This window comes from Leopardus geoffroyi, chromosome X (genome assembly GCF_018350155.1).
Source record: "Leopardus geoffroyi isolate Oge1 chromosome X, O.geoffroyi_Oge1_pat1.0, whole genome shotgun sequence".
Taxonomy (NCBI): domain Eukaryota; kingdom Metazoa; phylum Chordata; class Mammalia; order Carnivora; family Felidae; genus Leopardus; species Leopardus geoffroyi.
The window spans coordinates 84,764,035-84,781,160 of record NC_059343.1 but is presented as its reverse complement, the minus strand read 5'-3'; the positions used below and the strand labels follow the sequence as shown (position 1 = coordinate 84,781,160).

General features: G+C 40.3%; 1 protein-coding gene across 3 annotated transcripts; it reads right to left on the bottom strand.

Moving 5' to 3' along the window:
- Positions 1-464: 464 nt before the first annotated feature.
- TCEAL1 (transcription elongation factor A like 1) lies at positions 465-2,789 on the bottom strand. Of its 3 annotated transcripts, none has more exons than XM_045471959.1 (3): positions 2,385-2,789; positions 1,900-1,966; positions 465-1,551 (listed from the first exon to the last, which is right to left on the bottom strand). In XM_045471959.1, exon 3 carries the CDS (start codon positions 1,537-1,539, stop codon positions 1,060-1,062), a length of 480 nt encoding a protein of 159 aa, XP_045327915.1. In that variant the 5' UTR covers positions 1,540-1,551; positions 1,900-1,966; positions 2,385-2,789; the 3' UTR covers positions 465-1,059. The 3 variants fall into 3 exon arrangements, with proteins under 3 accessions (XP_045327915.1, XP_045327914.1, XP_045327916.1); XM_045471958.1 differs by lacking the exon at positions 2,385-2,789 and adding an exon at positions 2,116-2,249; XM_045471960.1 differs by lacking the exon at positions 2,385-2,789 and adding an exon at positions 2,214-2,232.
- Between the last annotated feature and the right edge of the window lie 14,337 nt (positions 2,790-17,126).

Below are 17,126 nucleotides of genomic sequence, written 5' to 3'. Positions count from 1 at the left end.
TGGGATGATATGCACCTGTATAATATTAAAACCGAAGGAGGGGCATTCTCCATTTACCTGTAGGAGACTGAGTTCAGCTTTGGCCCAGAGGGACTCCGGAGAAATCAGTGAAGCTTTGCAACTGGAGGACCCAGGCACCTTGGCTGTGGTGGGGGTCATGGAAGGACCAAGACCCAGGGAAAAAGGCAGCTATTCCCAGTAGATGTGGCAGTGTCCAAGGGAAGGGAATAGCAGGACAGAAATAGAATGTGTCATTCACCTGTAATCTCACAGGAATTATTTGTGAGTGTAAGTGAAACCTCCTTTGGGTTCTATCCACTGAATATTTGAAGGGTATCTTATAGGGGTTGGGGGTCCTGCATATGCAGGTGGAGGAAAACCATAGAGCTCTAGGATCTTCATTTGGCTCCACAGCAGCCTTGTAAATCCAGCATTATTCCTATTTAAATAGAAAAAGAATGACCTTTAAGTAGAAGTACCTGGTTTATTTTTCTGCCTAAGAGATTTAAAGGAAACATGGGATTTACTTTTCTTTAAAGTTCTGACAAGTATTTATTAAGTGCCACATTGTCTTTATAAGTTGATTGACAATTTTTAAATTTTTTCCCCATATTGTTTTTTTCAACAAAAGCAAAATATGTTTGTCTTGAAAAATGAGAAGCTCCCATTAAGCAAAATGAAAAACCAAAACACCTGTTATCTTACCACATGGATAGCCACTGTTAAGACATTTAAGTATATACTTTCAGTTTTTTCTTTGCATATTAATATACAAATATACATTTTTTACAAAAATGGGATGCTACATATACTTTTTGAAAATTGTTGTTTTCACTTCACAATATATAACGTACACCTTTTCATGCAAATGGGTGAGAGGGAGACTTGCAGCTTGTGGGTGGGGAAAACCCAATTTTATGCCAGTTACAAGCAAAACACCTAAAATAAAGCCACGCGAAAAGTTAAAATTGAGATGGGAAAAGTGCATGAGATGAGAAAATGCAAACAAAGTTCAGGTGGCAACCTTCTATCAGGGGAAACAATTAAAGGCCGAACACATTAAATAGGATAAGGACGGTTCCGTCTCGCCTTCCAATGCATGACCATTAATTTGTTTCGTACTCTTTTCATTTCTTCCATCTCCTCTGCCACCTTTATCATCTCCTCGTTGCTCAAATTTCGGCCGTGTATGTCCCCTCTAAATTGCGGGCGAGAACGAGCCAGCCTCTCTTTGAAGCTTCCTTCTTCCAGCTTATGTTTTCCCACTCCACAAGGAGGCTGCTCCATGGGAGGGCGCTCTTCAAAAAGGTCCCTTCTAGAAAGGCGCTCCGGAGGAGGGCGCTCCTCGGACACGAGCATCTCGGGAAGGAGCTCAGGAAGGAGCTCCTCAGGAAAGAACTCCTCCTCTGACGACTGCTCCTCGGAAGACGGTTCTTCCGGAGACTGCTTTACGGGAGAGTGTTCCACAGGAGGCCGTTCTTCATCCGTCTTGGGCGCGCTCTCTGGCTGTTCCTCATTTTCTTTGCATGATTTTTCCATGTTGAGGATCCTCTTTAAGTACAGTTATTCATAGGAGACAAGGCAGAGTCGAGTAAACACACTTGGTGGCTGGATCAAAACCCTGGCCACGGGTTCCCATAACTGCCTTTTCCTGAGTTGGGGGCCCAGGTCCCCCACCTATGCTTGTCGAGGGGCTCTCTGGCCCTGGGGACCGCGCCGCACCCCGTTAGCCCCGCTCGCCCCCTCCTTCCCGAAAGCCCACCATTTTCCCAGCAGGCCTTGCCAGAGGCCTCTCCCATTGTGACAGGGGCGGGGCGGGGCGGTAGTACTGCGGACTCTGTTCCAGTCAGCGTCCTCCCATGCACCCCATCCCGGGCCATTGCCCACCACTTCCCTGACCTGGACCTCTCCTGGCGGTTTGCTCTAGGCCTCCTCTCCTCGAGGCGCACCGCTGTGACCCGCAGACCTGCAGACAGACGCAAGACAGGGTAGGGGGCGGAGAGTGGGGAGGAGGGAAGGACTAACTGACAACATACGTCCCTTTCCTGGGCATTAGCCGCCGCCCCCGCGTCAGCCCCCACTGCCTCCCCTCCCCCATGCCCCACCATCCTATACCTCGCAGTGTTCGTCATTTCTTTTCAGGCGGCAAGTGGAAGCGAAGGATTATTTAGAAACTATTTCTAAGTCTGTGACTCCCAGGGGGCCCCACTCACCTCCCCACCTCGCCCCAAGGCCACCATTTTCTACACCGAAATGTGGGAGCGGGGGGAGGGGGGCGGGGCTGGATATAGGGAAAGGCCTGATAACTCTCTGCCATCCCGATCCCAGGGGTTATTGGGCAGCATCGACACTCAAACCGATTTAAGGGGACCAAGGGGACTTACTTCCTCCTGCTTTTTCCCCTTGACCAAAGGGCAGTAGGCAGACGGTGTCTGGACAAGCAAAAAGGACCTGGACGAGAGGGACTTGGGCAGACATAGGCTCCTGGTCACGTGAGGGCCGCGCGTCACAGCCTAGCTCAGATCCCCAGTTAACCACTTTGACCGGGGGCCTTGCTGCAGCACCCTTCCTGTATTTCGCAACTCTCAACATACCAGGCATCGTCGCTCACCTCTTTGTTTATATTTGCCTTTTCTGGTTACCAGAGACTGTCAGCATCCAGTCTGGGGAGTTATTGCCTCTTCCTCTTTGCTGCTTACCCTGATACCACCTCTTATTCTCCTGTTGTCAAACACCAAGGCCCATTATTTCACCTACAGTCCAGATCCTGCACTGAAATTTGACTATTTTTACTTAATGAATCAGTATCATGTCTCCTTTCCCAGTTTTAATCCACATCCATACCCATGACTCCATCATGTCCGTTTATGCTCTATCAACATGGTTTTCACTTCTTGTCACTTTTATGGAAGATAAGCTTTCACTTTTCCATGACCTGAGGATTTTTTTGAGCCCCCAAACCTGTATCACAAATAGAGGCTGCAGTCTAAATTCGTAATCATTCAGTTCTAGAACTCTAGAAAGAGTTGTTTGTAAAGTATGCAAATCTAAAAACATAAATACTTTGATGATTTTCATAAATCAAAATACACATTTGTCCATCTAAGTACAAAAAATCTAAAGATTTATTTTCTGAAATGGGAGCATTTGGGGTGGAGAGTGTGGCATTATATATACAATTAAAAAAAATTTAGGTAAACTCCACGCCACACATGGGGTTCCAACTCGACCCAGAGATCAAGAGTTGCATGTTCCACCAAGTGAGCCAGCCAGGCACCCCTATATATACTATTATGTGTGTGTGTATCACACACACACACGCAAACACACACTCTTCAGTAATTATTCATAATAGAAGAAATATTTTTCTGGGACTCTAAATCCTTAACCGGCCACCTCTTGGTGTTGCTGGTTGATAACGTGTATATTAATTCATTAAATCAGCAAATATCTGGGTCCTGGACTGCTGTATCCAAAAGATTCAGCGCAGAAGACATTCATATTCAACTATGCAATGATTCTGTTCATCACACATGGAGTAGCAGGATTAAAACCATATTAACATACTCAATTGTCTTTACAAGTATGTATGTTTGAATCTAATGGTGTTTTTTTTAAGTTTATTTATTTTGAGAGGGTGAGCGTGAGTTGGGGGGGGGGGCAGAGATAGAGGGCGAGAGGGAGAATTCCAAGCAGACTCCATGCCATCAGCACGGAGCCCGAAGCGGAGCTCGAGCTCACAAACCATGCCATCATGACCTGAGCCAAAGTGGGACTTTTAACAGACTGAGCCACTCAGGTGCCCCTGAATCTAATGGTGTTATGATCTTCAATCTCCCATCCCTGCATCTTACCTACTCACATCAGCCTGGGTGCTACTTCTCATGCAGGTGCCCTTTCTTCTGGAAAGTAGATTATACCTCTCCTCTCTGTATTTTATACTTTCAGGGTTGATGGCTGTCAGATCTGTTAGGACCCTGGGATTTTTTTTTTCAAGCCCAGGCCATCTAGTAAGTTTCCAAACAGAAATTCATTCAGGAAATTTCCCAGTTTAAGAGCTTTTTTTTCCAACATCTAATTTATTTTGTGTTGAGATAGAAGCAAGACAGATATTAGTTCACTTTTATATCTTTTCTCTAACTTTTACTTTTCCATTTTTCAGTGATGTGTGTCTTTTAAAAGCCAAGTTTCACTATACCTTCTTTATTCTTTTCACCAAAGTTTGGCCTCATCTCTTTCCAAGAGGACCCCCATTTTATTCGCATTTCATCATTTCTGACCTTTTCCCCCTTACATCCTGTGATGGAGAACTCACTACCTTAAAAGACACCCATTGAAATTTCAGACAGTTTTATTCAGAGTAGTTTTTACTTTTGTTGAGCTGAGGTCTGCCTCCCAGTAGTTGACATACATTTGGTGTTGATTCTGCTTTCTGGAGTGGTACAAAACAAATATTAGAGTTAATATTCTAGTTCTTTCCCTTTCCCGGCTGTGAGACATACCAGGCAATCCACTTGAATTTTCTGTGACTCAACTTCTTCGTCTGCAAAATTGGACACATAATAGTACGTATCTCAATGGATTGATAAAATCAGTAAATGAGTCAGTATATGTAAAGGACTTGGAAAGGTGCCTAGCACATAGAAAGCACCCTGTAAGCATTAACTATAATAATAGAAATAGTAATAATAATAGTATGACCTAACACTAATAATATTACTAATTATTGTTTTTTAATTAACACTAATTGAACACTTATGCCAGGCATTGTGCTAAGCATTTTCAATATGCTATCTCATTTAATTCTTAAACAATCACACCAAGACTTTTTTAGTCTTAACCTCCCCAGTTATTTTCAGTTCTTTCTAATGTGATATACTTTTTCAAAGTCACTCACCATCCTACATGCTCCTGAATTCATAAATGTCTCTGAAAAAATACTGAATGTTCTGCCTTGTGTTGAATGGAGTGATCTTATCACACCCTTCACTATAGAATAGCCACTATACACCTGTAGATGAATCCTAAGATCATAGTTAGATTTTGTGGATGCCATATTACACAGTTGAATCCACTTTAAATTGCAATCACCTGACACTCCCAAATCTGTTTCACACATCCCTGTTAATAGCCTTATATGAATCACTTTAATTTTAAAAATTTTAATTCCAGTACAGTTAACATATAGTGTTAAATTACTTTCAGGTGTACAATATAGTATTCAATAATTCTATCTATATATTACTTAGTGCTCATGAAGATAAGTGTATCCTTAATCTCTTTTACCTATTTCACCCATTCCCCACCCCCTACTTCCTCTCTGGTAACCATTTGTTCTCTATAGTTATAGAGTGTGGGTTTTGGTTGGTTTTTTTTTTTTTTTTTTTTTGGTGTATCTCTTTTTCCCTTCTGTTTATTCATTTCTTAGATTCTACATATAAGCGGGGCGTCTGGGTGGCTCAGTTGGTTAAGTGTTAAGTGTCCGACTTTAGCTCAGGTCATGATCTTGCGTTCGTGAGTTCAAGCCCTGCATCGGGCTCTGTGCTGACAGCTCAGAGCCTGGAGCCTGCTTCTGATTCTTTGTCTCCCTCTCTCCGCCCCTCCCCTGCTCATGCTCTGTCTCTGTCTCTGTCTCTCTCTCTCAAAAATAAACATTAAAAATTCTACATATGAGTGAATCATATGGTATTTGTCTTTCTCTGACTGGCTTATTTCACTTAGCCTTATACTCTAGCTCCATCCATGTTTCAAATGGCAAGATTTCATTCTTTTTTATGGCTGAATAATATTCCACTGTGTATATATACAACATCTTCTTTATCCATTCATCTATCAATGGACACTTGGGCTGCTTTCATAGTTTGGCTATTGTAAATACTGCAAAAAACAGGGGTGCATATATGTGAATAATTTTAATTTTAACCCAAGTATAGAAGCTTCTGTTTTTCTGGGTTAAATGTTGTCTTGTTAGATTTACTCCCTTATTCTTGGACAGAATCCAAATTCTGTTATTCAGTACATTACTACAAAATATTAATTTAAAGCATGCCATTAGTACTAAATAGGATGATAAATTCAGCAAGCTCAGGAAAGATCTGGAGGAGATCTCAGCAAAGAACTCTAACTTCAAATGAAAAAATTATTTTCCCCTGTTGGGTTTGGCAGCCAAGAGTGTGCCCTGCCAGGCCAGTTCCCCTCCTTTCCTCTCTCAATGTGACTTTGTAGGGTGGGATTCCTTTCTAGCGCTGCTGATAGAGGACACAGTTGCCTCTGAAAGCTCCCAAACCACTATAAATTAACCCTTGATGAGAATTTAGTAAACATGGGGGTCAGAAAAGGGAGATATAAAGAATTAGAACGGGGAATGGAAGAATGAAAACAATGTCTTTGTGTTGGCTCTAAGTCTCTGCCTGACAGTAACTGATTTGGGGTTCCCTTGAGAGAAAGCGCTCTCAAGAGGAAGTAAGATGATGGTGCATCTGCCTTGATGACACCATTTGTTACAAGGGAATGTGGACTGCTACTTGTTTGTGTGTAGTTGGGGTGGGGGCTATGAAATAACCCTTCTCTTGGATTTGATTTGATACTGCTGACTTAGGGCCCTGTGAGGACATGTTGCTTAGGTCAAAATTTCTAGGGAAAGTTTAAGTCTAAGAAATGCCATTTTAAAGGTGAAACTAAGGTCCTTGGAGGTTACAAATTGTTCCGATGGAAACACACGTGATACTAGCCGAGATAGGATTGAAACCCTAGCAGTATGATGTAAGAGAGGCAACCTTTAACCACCTTGTAAAACAGCTCCTGGGCAGTGGGCTCCAGGCACATTTACATGCAGCCAGGGTGGACAGTACAGGCCTTTTCAGGTAGCAGGAGTTGAAGGTATCAGAAGGCAAGCAGGGCAGCCATGCAAGCAAGGGGGAAGGCAGTCAGCCCCTGGCAGCTGCTGCCATGACAACCGTCTCCAGGGGCGTGGCCTTTCTCTGGGGGATCTGAGGAAGCCCAGAGTGAGTTTCTGGTTTAGGGATTCCTGTTCCCTGATGAGGCAGGCTGCACTTCTGTGGCAGAAACAGAGCCCCTCCCTCTGAGCCTGTCTACAGCACAGACTCCATGGAGGTCTGGTTTTACTTTGCAGGGCCTGTCTGCCTGGAGTTGAGAAATGCCCTCCCCAGCTCAGAGGTTCCCCCTTCTTCTGCCACCTCTGCATTCTTTCCTAATGACACCCATGGCAGTACTTTAGTCTCAAGACTATCTGCTGTTGATTGCAGCAGGCCCTATTCAGCCTGTAGCTCTCAGGCTCTCCCAAATAGCCAAGTGGAAATGGAATAACAAGAGTCTTCTCTTTTCTGCTTCTGGCCTCATCCTAACTGGGGTACATTCTCATTCTCTCTCTCTCTCTCTCTCTCTCTCTCTCTCTGTCTCTCATTCTCTCTCTCCCTCCCTTTCCCTCTCTCCCTCCCTACCCTCTGTCACTCTGCTTATGTCCAGAGAAACAAGGAAGGGACTCTGAGTAGCAACTCAGGCTGCTGGGAAATTACTCATGGACTGGGAAGGCAGGTCCAACCTGGGCCAAAGGGAGGCAGTACCAGGCTCTGGGCTGGGCAGGATCCAGGCTGTCACTTACTCACTGGAAGACTCTGGAGGCCTGGGAGCCTTCTACCCATCTTCATGCCTCTGTCTGTGTCCTCCTTCTCTCTAAAAGGTGGAGGAAAGTGTTGTGGTAGAACAATGAATGAGGTCCCTTTCTGCTCTAGGATGCTAGGATTTCATGCTGCCTACCATGGTGAGGAGGGGCTTCCCTTAGGAACACCGTTTGGCCTGAGTGGGGACCTCTCCAGACTGTGGCTGCTTCTGCTGCTTTTCCCAGAATCCAAACAAGCTCAGAGCATAGAACTTGTCCTATGTTGGCCTTCCCTGCTAGACTCCAACATATATACTCACGGCCTTCCCCTTGGCCTCAGGGACTCTCAGAAGGGACCAGGACAACCCCAGTCTCAGGGCTGGATGACAGAGGTTGGGACAGAGGCAGGGTAAGCTACATAATTTGTGATGCCCTGTGTAAAATGATAATGCAAGGCCCCTTGTTCAAAGAGCAAGAAAAATGTGCCTTTAAAGGGACTGAAATATAAAGCTTTTCTTTCTCCTGTGGTCTCTCTTTCGATTTTCCATGTTCTTTTTTTAAATAGACTTCATTTTTTAGAACAGTTTTAGATTCAAAGAAAAATTAAGAAGATATAGAGAATTCTCATATATTCCACATCCAGTAACACCTTACATTAATATGGTACATTTGTTAGAACTAAGGAAACAATATTGACATATTATCATTAGCTGAAGTCTATATTTTATTAAAATTTCCTTTGTTTTTTTCCTAGTCCTTTGTTTTACCTTTTCTACTCCTGGGCCCCATCCAGAATACCACATTACTTTTAGTTGTCATATCTCCTTAGGCTCCCCTTGGCTATTACAGTTTCTTGGACTTTCTCTGATTTTGATGACATTTACAATTTTGAGTACTAGTCAGGTATTCGTAGAATGGTCATCTAATAGGATTTGGCTGGTTTTTTTCTCTTGGTTAGACTGGGATAATGGGTTTTTGGGAGGAATATCACAGAGATAAAGTACCATTTCATCACATCATATCAAAGCTACATACTATCATAGGATTTATAAACATTACTGTTGACCTTCACATGGTGCTTTTTATTTATTAGGTAATATTATTCTACTTTTGCACTGCTGGTGAGTGGGAATACAAACTGGTATAGCTACTCTGGAAAACAGTATGGAGGTTCCTCAAAAAATTAAAAATAGAATTACCCGGGGCGCCTGGGTGGCACAGTCAGTTAAGCGTCCGACTTCACCTCAGGTCATGATCTCATGGTTTGTGAGTTCGAGCCCTGCATCAGGCCCTGTGCTGACAGCTCAGAGCCTGGAGCCTGCTTCAGATTCTGTGTCTCCCTCTCTCTCTGCCCCTACCCTGCTCACGCTCTGTCTCTCTCTCTCTCTCTCTCTCTCAAAAACTGAATAAATGGTAAATAAATAAATAAATAAATAAATAAATAAATAAATAACCTGGGTATTAAAAAAAAAAAAAAAAAAAAGAATTACCCTATGACCCAGCAATTGCACTACTAGGTATTTATCCAAAGGATACAAAAATGCTGATTCAAAGGGGCACACGCACCCAATGTTTATAGCACAACTATCAACAATAGCCAAATTATGGAAAGAGCCAAAATGTCCATCAACTAACAAATGAATGGATAAAGAAGAAATGGCATATATAGACAATGGAATATTACACAATGATCAAAAAGAATGAAATCTCATCATTTGCAACAAAATGGATGGAACTAGAGTGTATTATTATGCTAAGCAAAATAAGTCAGTCAGGGAAGATAAATATCTTATGATTTCATTCATATGTGGAATTTAAGAAACAAAACAGATGAACGAAGGGGAATGGAAGGAAAATTAAGACAAAAACAGAGAGGGAGGCAGAGCCTAAGAGATTCTTAAATATAGAAACAAGCTGAGGTTTGCTGGAGGGGTGTTGAGTGGGGGGGATTGGTAATGGGCATTAAGGAGGACACTTGTTGGGATGAGCACTGGGTGTTACATGTAAGTGATAAATCACTAAATTCTATTCCTGAAACCATTATTACACTATATGTTAACTAACTTTGGTTTAAAGAAAATTTTAAAAATAAAATAAAAAGTAAAATATGGAAAAATAATATTGTTCTAAGAAAGGGAAAAGTAAAATTTTAAATTATTATTGGCATGAATTATATAGTTCAGCATTGTATTCTTTGATGCTAGTTTTATTTTTTTATCAAAAATTTTTTAAATTTTTGTTTATTTTTGAAGAAGACAGAGACAGAGTGTGAGTGGGGGAGGAGTAGAGAGCGAGGGAGATGCAGAATCTGAAGCAGGCTCCAGGCTCTGAGCTGTCAGCACAGAGCCTGCTTATGCAGGGCTTGAACTCATGAACTGTGAGATCATGAAAGCTGAAGTTGGATGCTTATCCGACAGAGCCACCCAGGTGCCCCTTGATGCTAGTTTTAAATGCAAACACAAGAGCATTGGACTCCTTTTTATATTTTTTATTACTTTTTTTAACGATTATTTATTTCTTTTTTTTAAATTTTTTTTTCAACGTTTATTTATTTTTGGGACAGAGAGAGACAGAGCATGAACGGCGGAGGGGCAGAGAGAGAGGGAGACACAGAATCGGAAACAGGCTCCAGGCTCTGAGCCATCAGCCCAGAGCCCGACGCGGGGCTCGAACTCACGGACTGCGAGATCGTGACCTGGCTGAAGTCGGACGCTTAACCGACTGCGCCACCCAGGCGCCCCAACGATTATTTATTTCGAGAAAGAGAGAGAGAGAGCAAGCAAGCAGGGGAAGGGCAGAGAGAGAGGGAGAGAGAGAATCCCATGCAGGCTCCATGCCACCAGCACAGAGCCCAATGTGGGACTTGAACTCATGAACTGTGAGACCATGACCCGAGCTGAAACCAAGAGTTGGATGCTTAACTGACTGAACTACCCAGGCACCCCAAGAGCATTTGACTCCTATGTAGAATCACCAAAATTGCACAGTTCATCTTTTGTAGCTTATACATGCATATGTATTTATTTCGTACCAGAATGAAGGAAATGTTGCACAAAACTAAACTATTTTTATTTCTCTTCTTGATACCTGCACATATGGACATTCTACAAAAGAACTGAAAAGAGAATGAACTGTGGGTTGCTCTCACTTTCCCTTTCATTCTTTAAGTTTTTTTTTTAATTTATGTAATCTTTTACCCAATGTGGGGCTCAAACTCACAACCCCAAGATCAAGGGTCACATGCTTTTCTGAGCTAGGCAGGTGCCTCTCCCTTTCCTTCTTTGTCATATTTTCAATATAAGTGGTTGACAAATATAAGGAAATAACACATGTAAGAAAGGATATGATTGGGTTTCTTGGTCATTTGTGTTTTTTAGAATGTGATTTTGTGTTGGAAGTAAGTTCTGAATAGAACCAAAAGGGTGGCCTCTGCTGACTGTTAGGAGTGACAGAAGTAACATGCTTACCATTTACTTGCTTTGAGTCTTGTTCAAATGCATCATGTGATATCTTTGTATGGTTTTGGTAACAGAATAATACTGGCCTCATAGAATGAGTGAGGAAGTATTCTCTTCTATTTTTTTGGAAAAATTTTTGAAGAAGTGATACTCATTGATTTTTATATGTTTGGTAGAATTCACTGGTGAAGCCATCTAGACCTAGACTTTTTCATCTCAGTAGATTTTTGTTTACTAATTAATTCCGTTATTATAGGTGTGTTCATATTTGCGATTTTATCTGTAGTCAGTTTTGGTAGTTTGTGTCTTTCTAGGAATTTGCCCATTTTGTCTATGTTATCTAATGTATTGGCATACACTTATTCATAGTATTCCTTCATAGTCCTTTTATTTCTGTAAAGTCAGTAGTAATATCCTCTCTTTCATTTCTGACTCTAGTAATTTGAATTTTCTTTCTTTCTTTCCCCTGGGTAATCAATCTAAATGTTTGTCAATTTTGGTGATATTTATAGAGAACCAGCTTTTTTATATGTTTTTTTTTTAATTTATTTTTGAGAGAGAGACAGATTGCAAGCAGGGGAGGGGCAGAGAGAGGGAGACACAGAATCTGAAGCAAGTTCTAGGCTCTGAGCTGTCAGCACAGAGCCCGACATCGGGCTCAAACTCATGAACCATGAGATCATGACCTGAGCTGAAGTCATAGGCTCAACCAACTGAGCCACCCAGATGCCCTGAGAATCAGCTTTTGGTTCTATTGATTTTCTCTGTTTTTTCTATTATCTGTTTCATTAGTTTCTGTCTAGTCTTTTTTAATGCCTTCCTTCTATTTGCTTTAGGTTTAGTTTGCTCTTTTTTAGGGTCTTACAGTAGAAAGTTAGGTTATTGATTTGAGATCTTCCTTTTTTAATAGGCATTTACAGCAATAGGCATTGCTTTAGCTGCATCCCATAAGTTTTGGTATGTAATATCTTCAGTTTTATTCATCTCAATATACTTTATAATTTACCATTTGATTTCTTTTTGATCCATTTGTTATGTAGGAGTGGTTGTTTAATCTTCACATATTTGTGATTTTCCCAAATTTCTTTCTGTTTTTTTTTCTACTTTTATTCTGTAGTAGAAGAAAACAACTTAGTGGTATTTCCAATCTTTCAAATTTATTGTGGTTTGTTTTATTGCCTAGCATATGGTCTATTCTGGAGTATGTTCCATGTGCACTTGAGAAGAATGTATACCCACTTGCTGGTCAGTGAGATATTCTATAGACTTCTATTAGGTCTAGTTGGTTTGTAATTTTGTTCAAGTCTTCTATTTTTTTAAAGTAATCTCTACTCCCAATGTGGGGCTTGAATTCATGACCCCAAGATCAAGAGTCTTATGCTCTACTGACTGGCCCAGCCAGGTACCCCAAGCTTCTATTTTCTTGTTGATCTTCTGCCTAATTGTTCTATTATATATTTTTAAAGTTTTTATTTACTTATTTTGAGAGAGAGAGAGAGAGAGAGAGAATGAGGAAGGTGCAGAGAGAGAGAGAGGGAGAGAGAGAGAGAATCCCAAGCAGGCTCTACACCATCAGCACAAAGCCCAGTGTGGGGCTTGAAACCACCAAGCACAAGATTGTGACTCAGGCTGAATTCGGACTCTTAACCCACTGAGTCACCTAGGGCCCCTGTTCTATCTATTATTAAAAGTTGAAAGTCTCCAACAGTTATAATTGAATTGTTTCTTTCTCCCTTCATTTTTATTAGTTTTTCCTCATGTGTTTTGATGCTGTTAGGTGCATATATAACTGTTATATCTTTCTGGTGGATTGGCCCTTTTTAAAAATTTTTTATTTTGCTATAGAGCATGAGCAGGGGTAGGGACTGAGAGAGCAGAGAATCCCAAGTAACCTCTACACTGTCAGCGCATAGCCCAACACGGGACTCAATTCCACATACCATGAGACCGGGACCTGAACCAAAATCAAGAGTCAGATGCTCAACCAATTAAGCCACCTGGGTGCCCCTGACCCTTTTATTGGTATAAAATACCTCTATCTCTATGAAAATTTTTTGTTCTAAAGTCTGTTTTGTCTGATATTACTATAGCTATTCCAACTTTCTTGTGGTTACCGTTTGTATAATATATTGTTTTTATCCTTTAGCTTTCAATCTATTTGTATTTAAAAATTTTTAAATATTTATTTTTGAGAGAGAGAGAGAGAAAGAGAGACATAGTGCAAGTGGGGGAGGGGCAGAGAGAGAGAAATAGACACAGAATCTAAAGCAGGCTCCAGATTCTGAGCTGTCAGCACAGAGCCTGACGCAGGGCTTGAACCCATGAACCATAAGATCATGACCTGAGCCAAAGTTGGACACTTAATCAACTGAGCCACCGAGTCGACCCTTTTTGTGTTTTTGAATTTAAAATGCATCTCCTAACTAAGAATCATGAAATACCTAGGAATAAACCTAACCAAAGATGTAACAGATCTGTATGCTGAAAACCATAGAAAGCTTATGAAGGGAATTGAAGAAGATACAAAGAAATGGAAAAACATTCCATGCTCATAGATTGGAAGAATAAATATTGTCAAAATGTCAACACTACCCGAAGCAATATACACATTCAATGCAGTCCCAATCAAAATTGCACCAGCATTCTTCTCGAAGCTAGAACAAGCAATCCTAAAATTTGTATGGAACCACAAAAGACCCTGAATAGCCAATGTAATACTGAAGAAGAAAACCAAAGCGGGACGCATCACAATCCCAGATTTTAGCATCTCTTACAAAGCTGTAATCATCAAGGCAGTATGGTACTGGCACAAAAACAGACACTCAGATCAATGGAACAGAATAGAGAACCCAGAAATGGACCCACAAACATATGGCCAAGTAATCTTTGACAAAGCAGGAAAGAATATCCAATGGAATAAAGACAGTCTTTTCAGCAAGTGGTGCTGGGAAAACTGGACAGCGACATGCAGAAGAATGAACCTGGACCACTTCTTACACCATACACAAAAACAAACTCAAAATGGATGAAAGACCTCAATGTAAGACAGGAAGCCATCAAAATCCTCAAGGAGAAAGCAGGCAAAAACTTCTTTGACCTTGGCCACAACAACTTCTTACTCAACACGTCTCCAGAGGCAAGGCAAACAAAAGCAAAAATGAACTACTGGGACCTCAACAAAATAAAAAGCTTCTGCACAGCGAAGGAAACAATCAGCAAAACTAAAAGGCAACTGAGAGAATGGGAGAAGGTATTTACAAATGACATATTAGATAAAGGGTTAGATCCAAAATCTATGAAGAACTTATCAAACTCAACACCCAAAAAACGAATAATCCAGTGAAGACATGGGCAAAAGACATGAATGGACAATTCTCCAAAGAAGACATCCAGATGGCCAACCGACACATGAAAAAATGCTCAACATCACTCATCATCAGGGAAATACAAATCAAAACCACAATGAGATACCACCTCACACCTATCAGAATGGCTAACATTAACAACTCAGGCAACAACAGACGTTGGCGAGGATGCGGAGACAGAGAATCTCTTTTGCACCTGGTGGGAATGCAAACTGGTGCAGCCAGTCTGGAAAACAGTGTGGAGATTCCTCAAAAAATTAAAAATAGAACTACCTTATGATCCAGCAATTTCACTACTAGGTATTTATCCAAGGGATAAGGTGTGCTGTTTTGAAGGGACACATGCACCCCAATGTTTATAGCAGCACTATCAACAATAGCCAAAGTATGGAAAGAATCCAAATGTCCATCAATGGATGAATGGATAACGATGTGGTATAAGTATTACTCAACAATCAAAAAGAGTGAAATCTTGCCATTTGCAACTAGGCGGATAGAACTAGAGGGTATTATGCTAAGCGAAATTAGTCAGAGAAAGACAAAAATCATATGACTTCACTCATAGGAAGACTTTAAGACACAGAACATGAATACAAGGGAAGGGAAGCCAAAATGATATAAAAACAGGGAGGGGGACAAAACATAAGAGACTCTTAATATGGAGAACAGCAGGTTACTGGAGGGGTTGTGGGAGGGGGGATGGGCTAGATGGGTAAGGGGTATTAAGGAATCTACTCCTGAAATCATTGTTGCACTATATGCTAGCTAATTTGGATGTAAATAAAATAAAATAAAATAAAATAAAATAAAATAAAATAAAATAATTTTATCAAAAAAATACTTATGACCCAGGTTGAATTAATTTTGGTATATTTATGATGGTAGTGGTGTAAATTCAATCTGTGGCATGTGGATAACCAGTTGTTCCACCACTTTAGTTTCAAAGCTGTTCTTTCCCTGTTAATTCTCTTGGCATGTATGTCAAAAATCAATTGACCTTAAGTATGAGGATTTGCGTTTGGGCTCTCAATTATTTTCCACTGATCTATGTATTTATCTTCATGGCAGTACCACACTGTCTTGATTCCTGTTATTTTGTAGTAACTTTTGAAATTAGGAAGTATGAGATAGCTAATGTGGTTCTTTCTAAGATTATTGTGTCTGTTCTGGATCCCATAAATTTGGAATTATTTTATCATTTTCTACATAGAAGCCAGATAGGATTTTGATAGGGATTGCATTGAATCTGTAGATCAATTAGGAAATATTATCGTTTGAACAATACTGTCGTTCAATCCATGAACATGAGTATTCCCTTTATTTAGGTCTTCTTTATTTTATTTCAACAACGTTTTGTGTTTTCAATTTATAAGTCTGACATTTCCTTTTTTAGATATATTTCTAGCAATGTTTTTGTTTTTGGTGTTACTGTAAATGGAATGATTTTCTTTTTTTTAAAATGTTTATTTTTTATTTTTATTTTTGAGAGAGAGAGAGAGAGAGAACAAGTGGGGGAGGGTCAGAGAGAGAGGAGACACGGAATCTGAAGCAGGCTCCAGGCTCTGAGCTGTCCGCACAGATCTTGACGTGGGGCTCGAACTCACAAACCCGTGAGATCATGACCTGAGCCAAAGTCGGCCCCTTAACTGACTGAGCCACCCAGGCGCCCCAATGAAATTATTGTCTTAAGTTCATTCTCAGATTGTTAATTTCTAGTGTAAAGAAATACAATTGATTTTTATATATTGATATTGTATCCTTTCACAATGTTCCACTAATGTATTAGTTCTCATAATGTTTAATGGATTCCTTAGGATTTGCTATATACAAAAATATGTTATCTTCAAATAGAGATCCTTTTACTTATTTATTTCCTAACTGGATGCCTTTTTATTTATTTTTCTTGACTAATTGCCCTGGATAGAACTTGTAGTACAATCTGCAGAAATGGTGAGAGAGGACATTGCCATCTTGTTTCTGTTCTTAGAGGGGAAAATTTTTATCTTTCTCACTTAAGTGTAATGTAATTTGCATGTTTTTGGTAGATGTCCTTTATCAAGTTCAAGACGTTATTTTGTATTCCTAGTTTGTTGAATATTTTTATCATGACAGGGTGCTGGATATTGTCAATTTTTTTTTCTGCATTTATTGAGATGATCTTGTGGTTTTTGGCTTCCATTCTGTTAATATGGTGGCTTATTTTGACTTACATTGACCATGCTGTTAATATAATCATGATTATTTTGAAAACTTTTTTATGAGGAAGAATACACTTCTAGAAACTTTGAAATATATTTATAAATTTGTCAATCCATGGTGTTAGTGCAATAGGCAGTCCACATTGCTTTCTTCTTAGTTTTTACTAAAATGACAGTTTCTGGGGCACCTGGGTGGCTCAGTTGCTTAAGCATCTGACTTCTGCTTAGGTCATGATCTCATGGTTCATGGTTTAAGCCCCTCATTGGGTGAACTCAAGCCCCACTTTGGGCTCTACGCTGCCAATGTGGGATTCTCTCTCTCTCTCCCTCTCTCTCTTTCCCTTGCTCACTTGTGCCCTCTCTTAAATAAATAAATAAATAAATAAATAAATAAATAAATAAATAAGAAATTACAGTTTCTAGCAGTTAAGAATGCTAATCAATTTATGTAAATTAAAACTACTAGAAATAATCAGGGTGAAAGGAA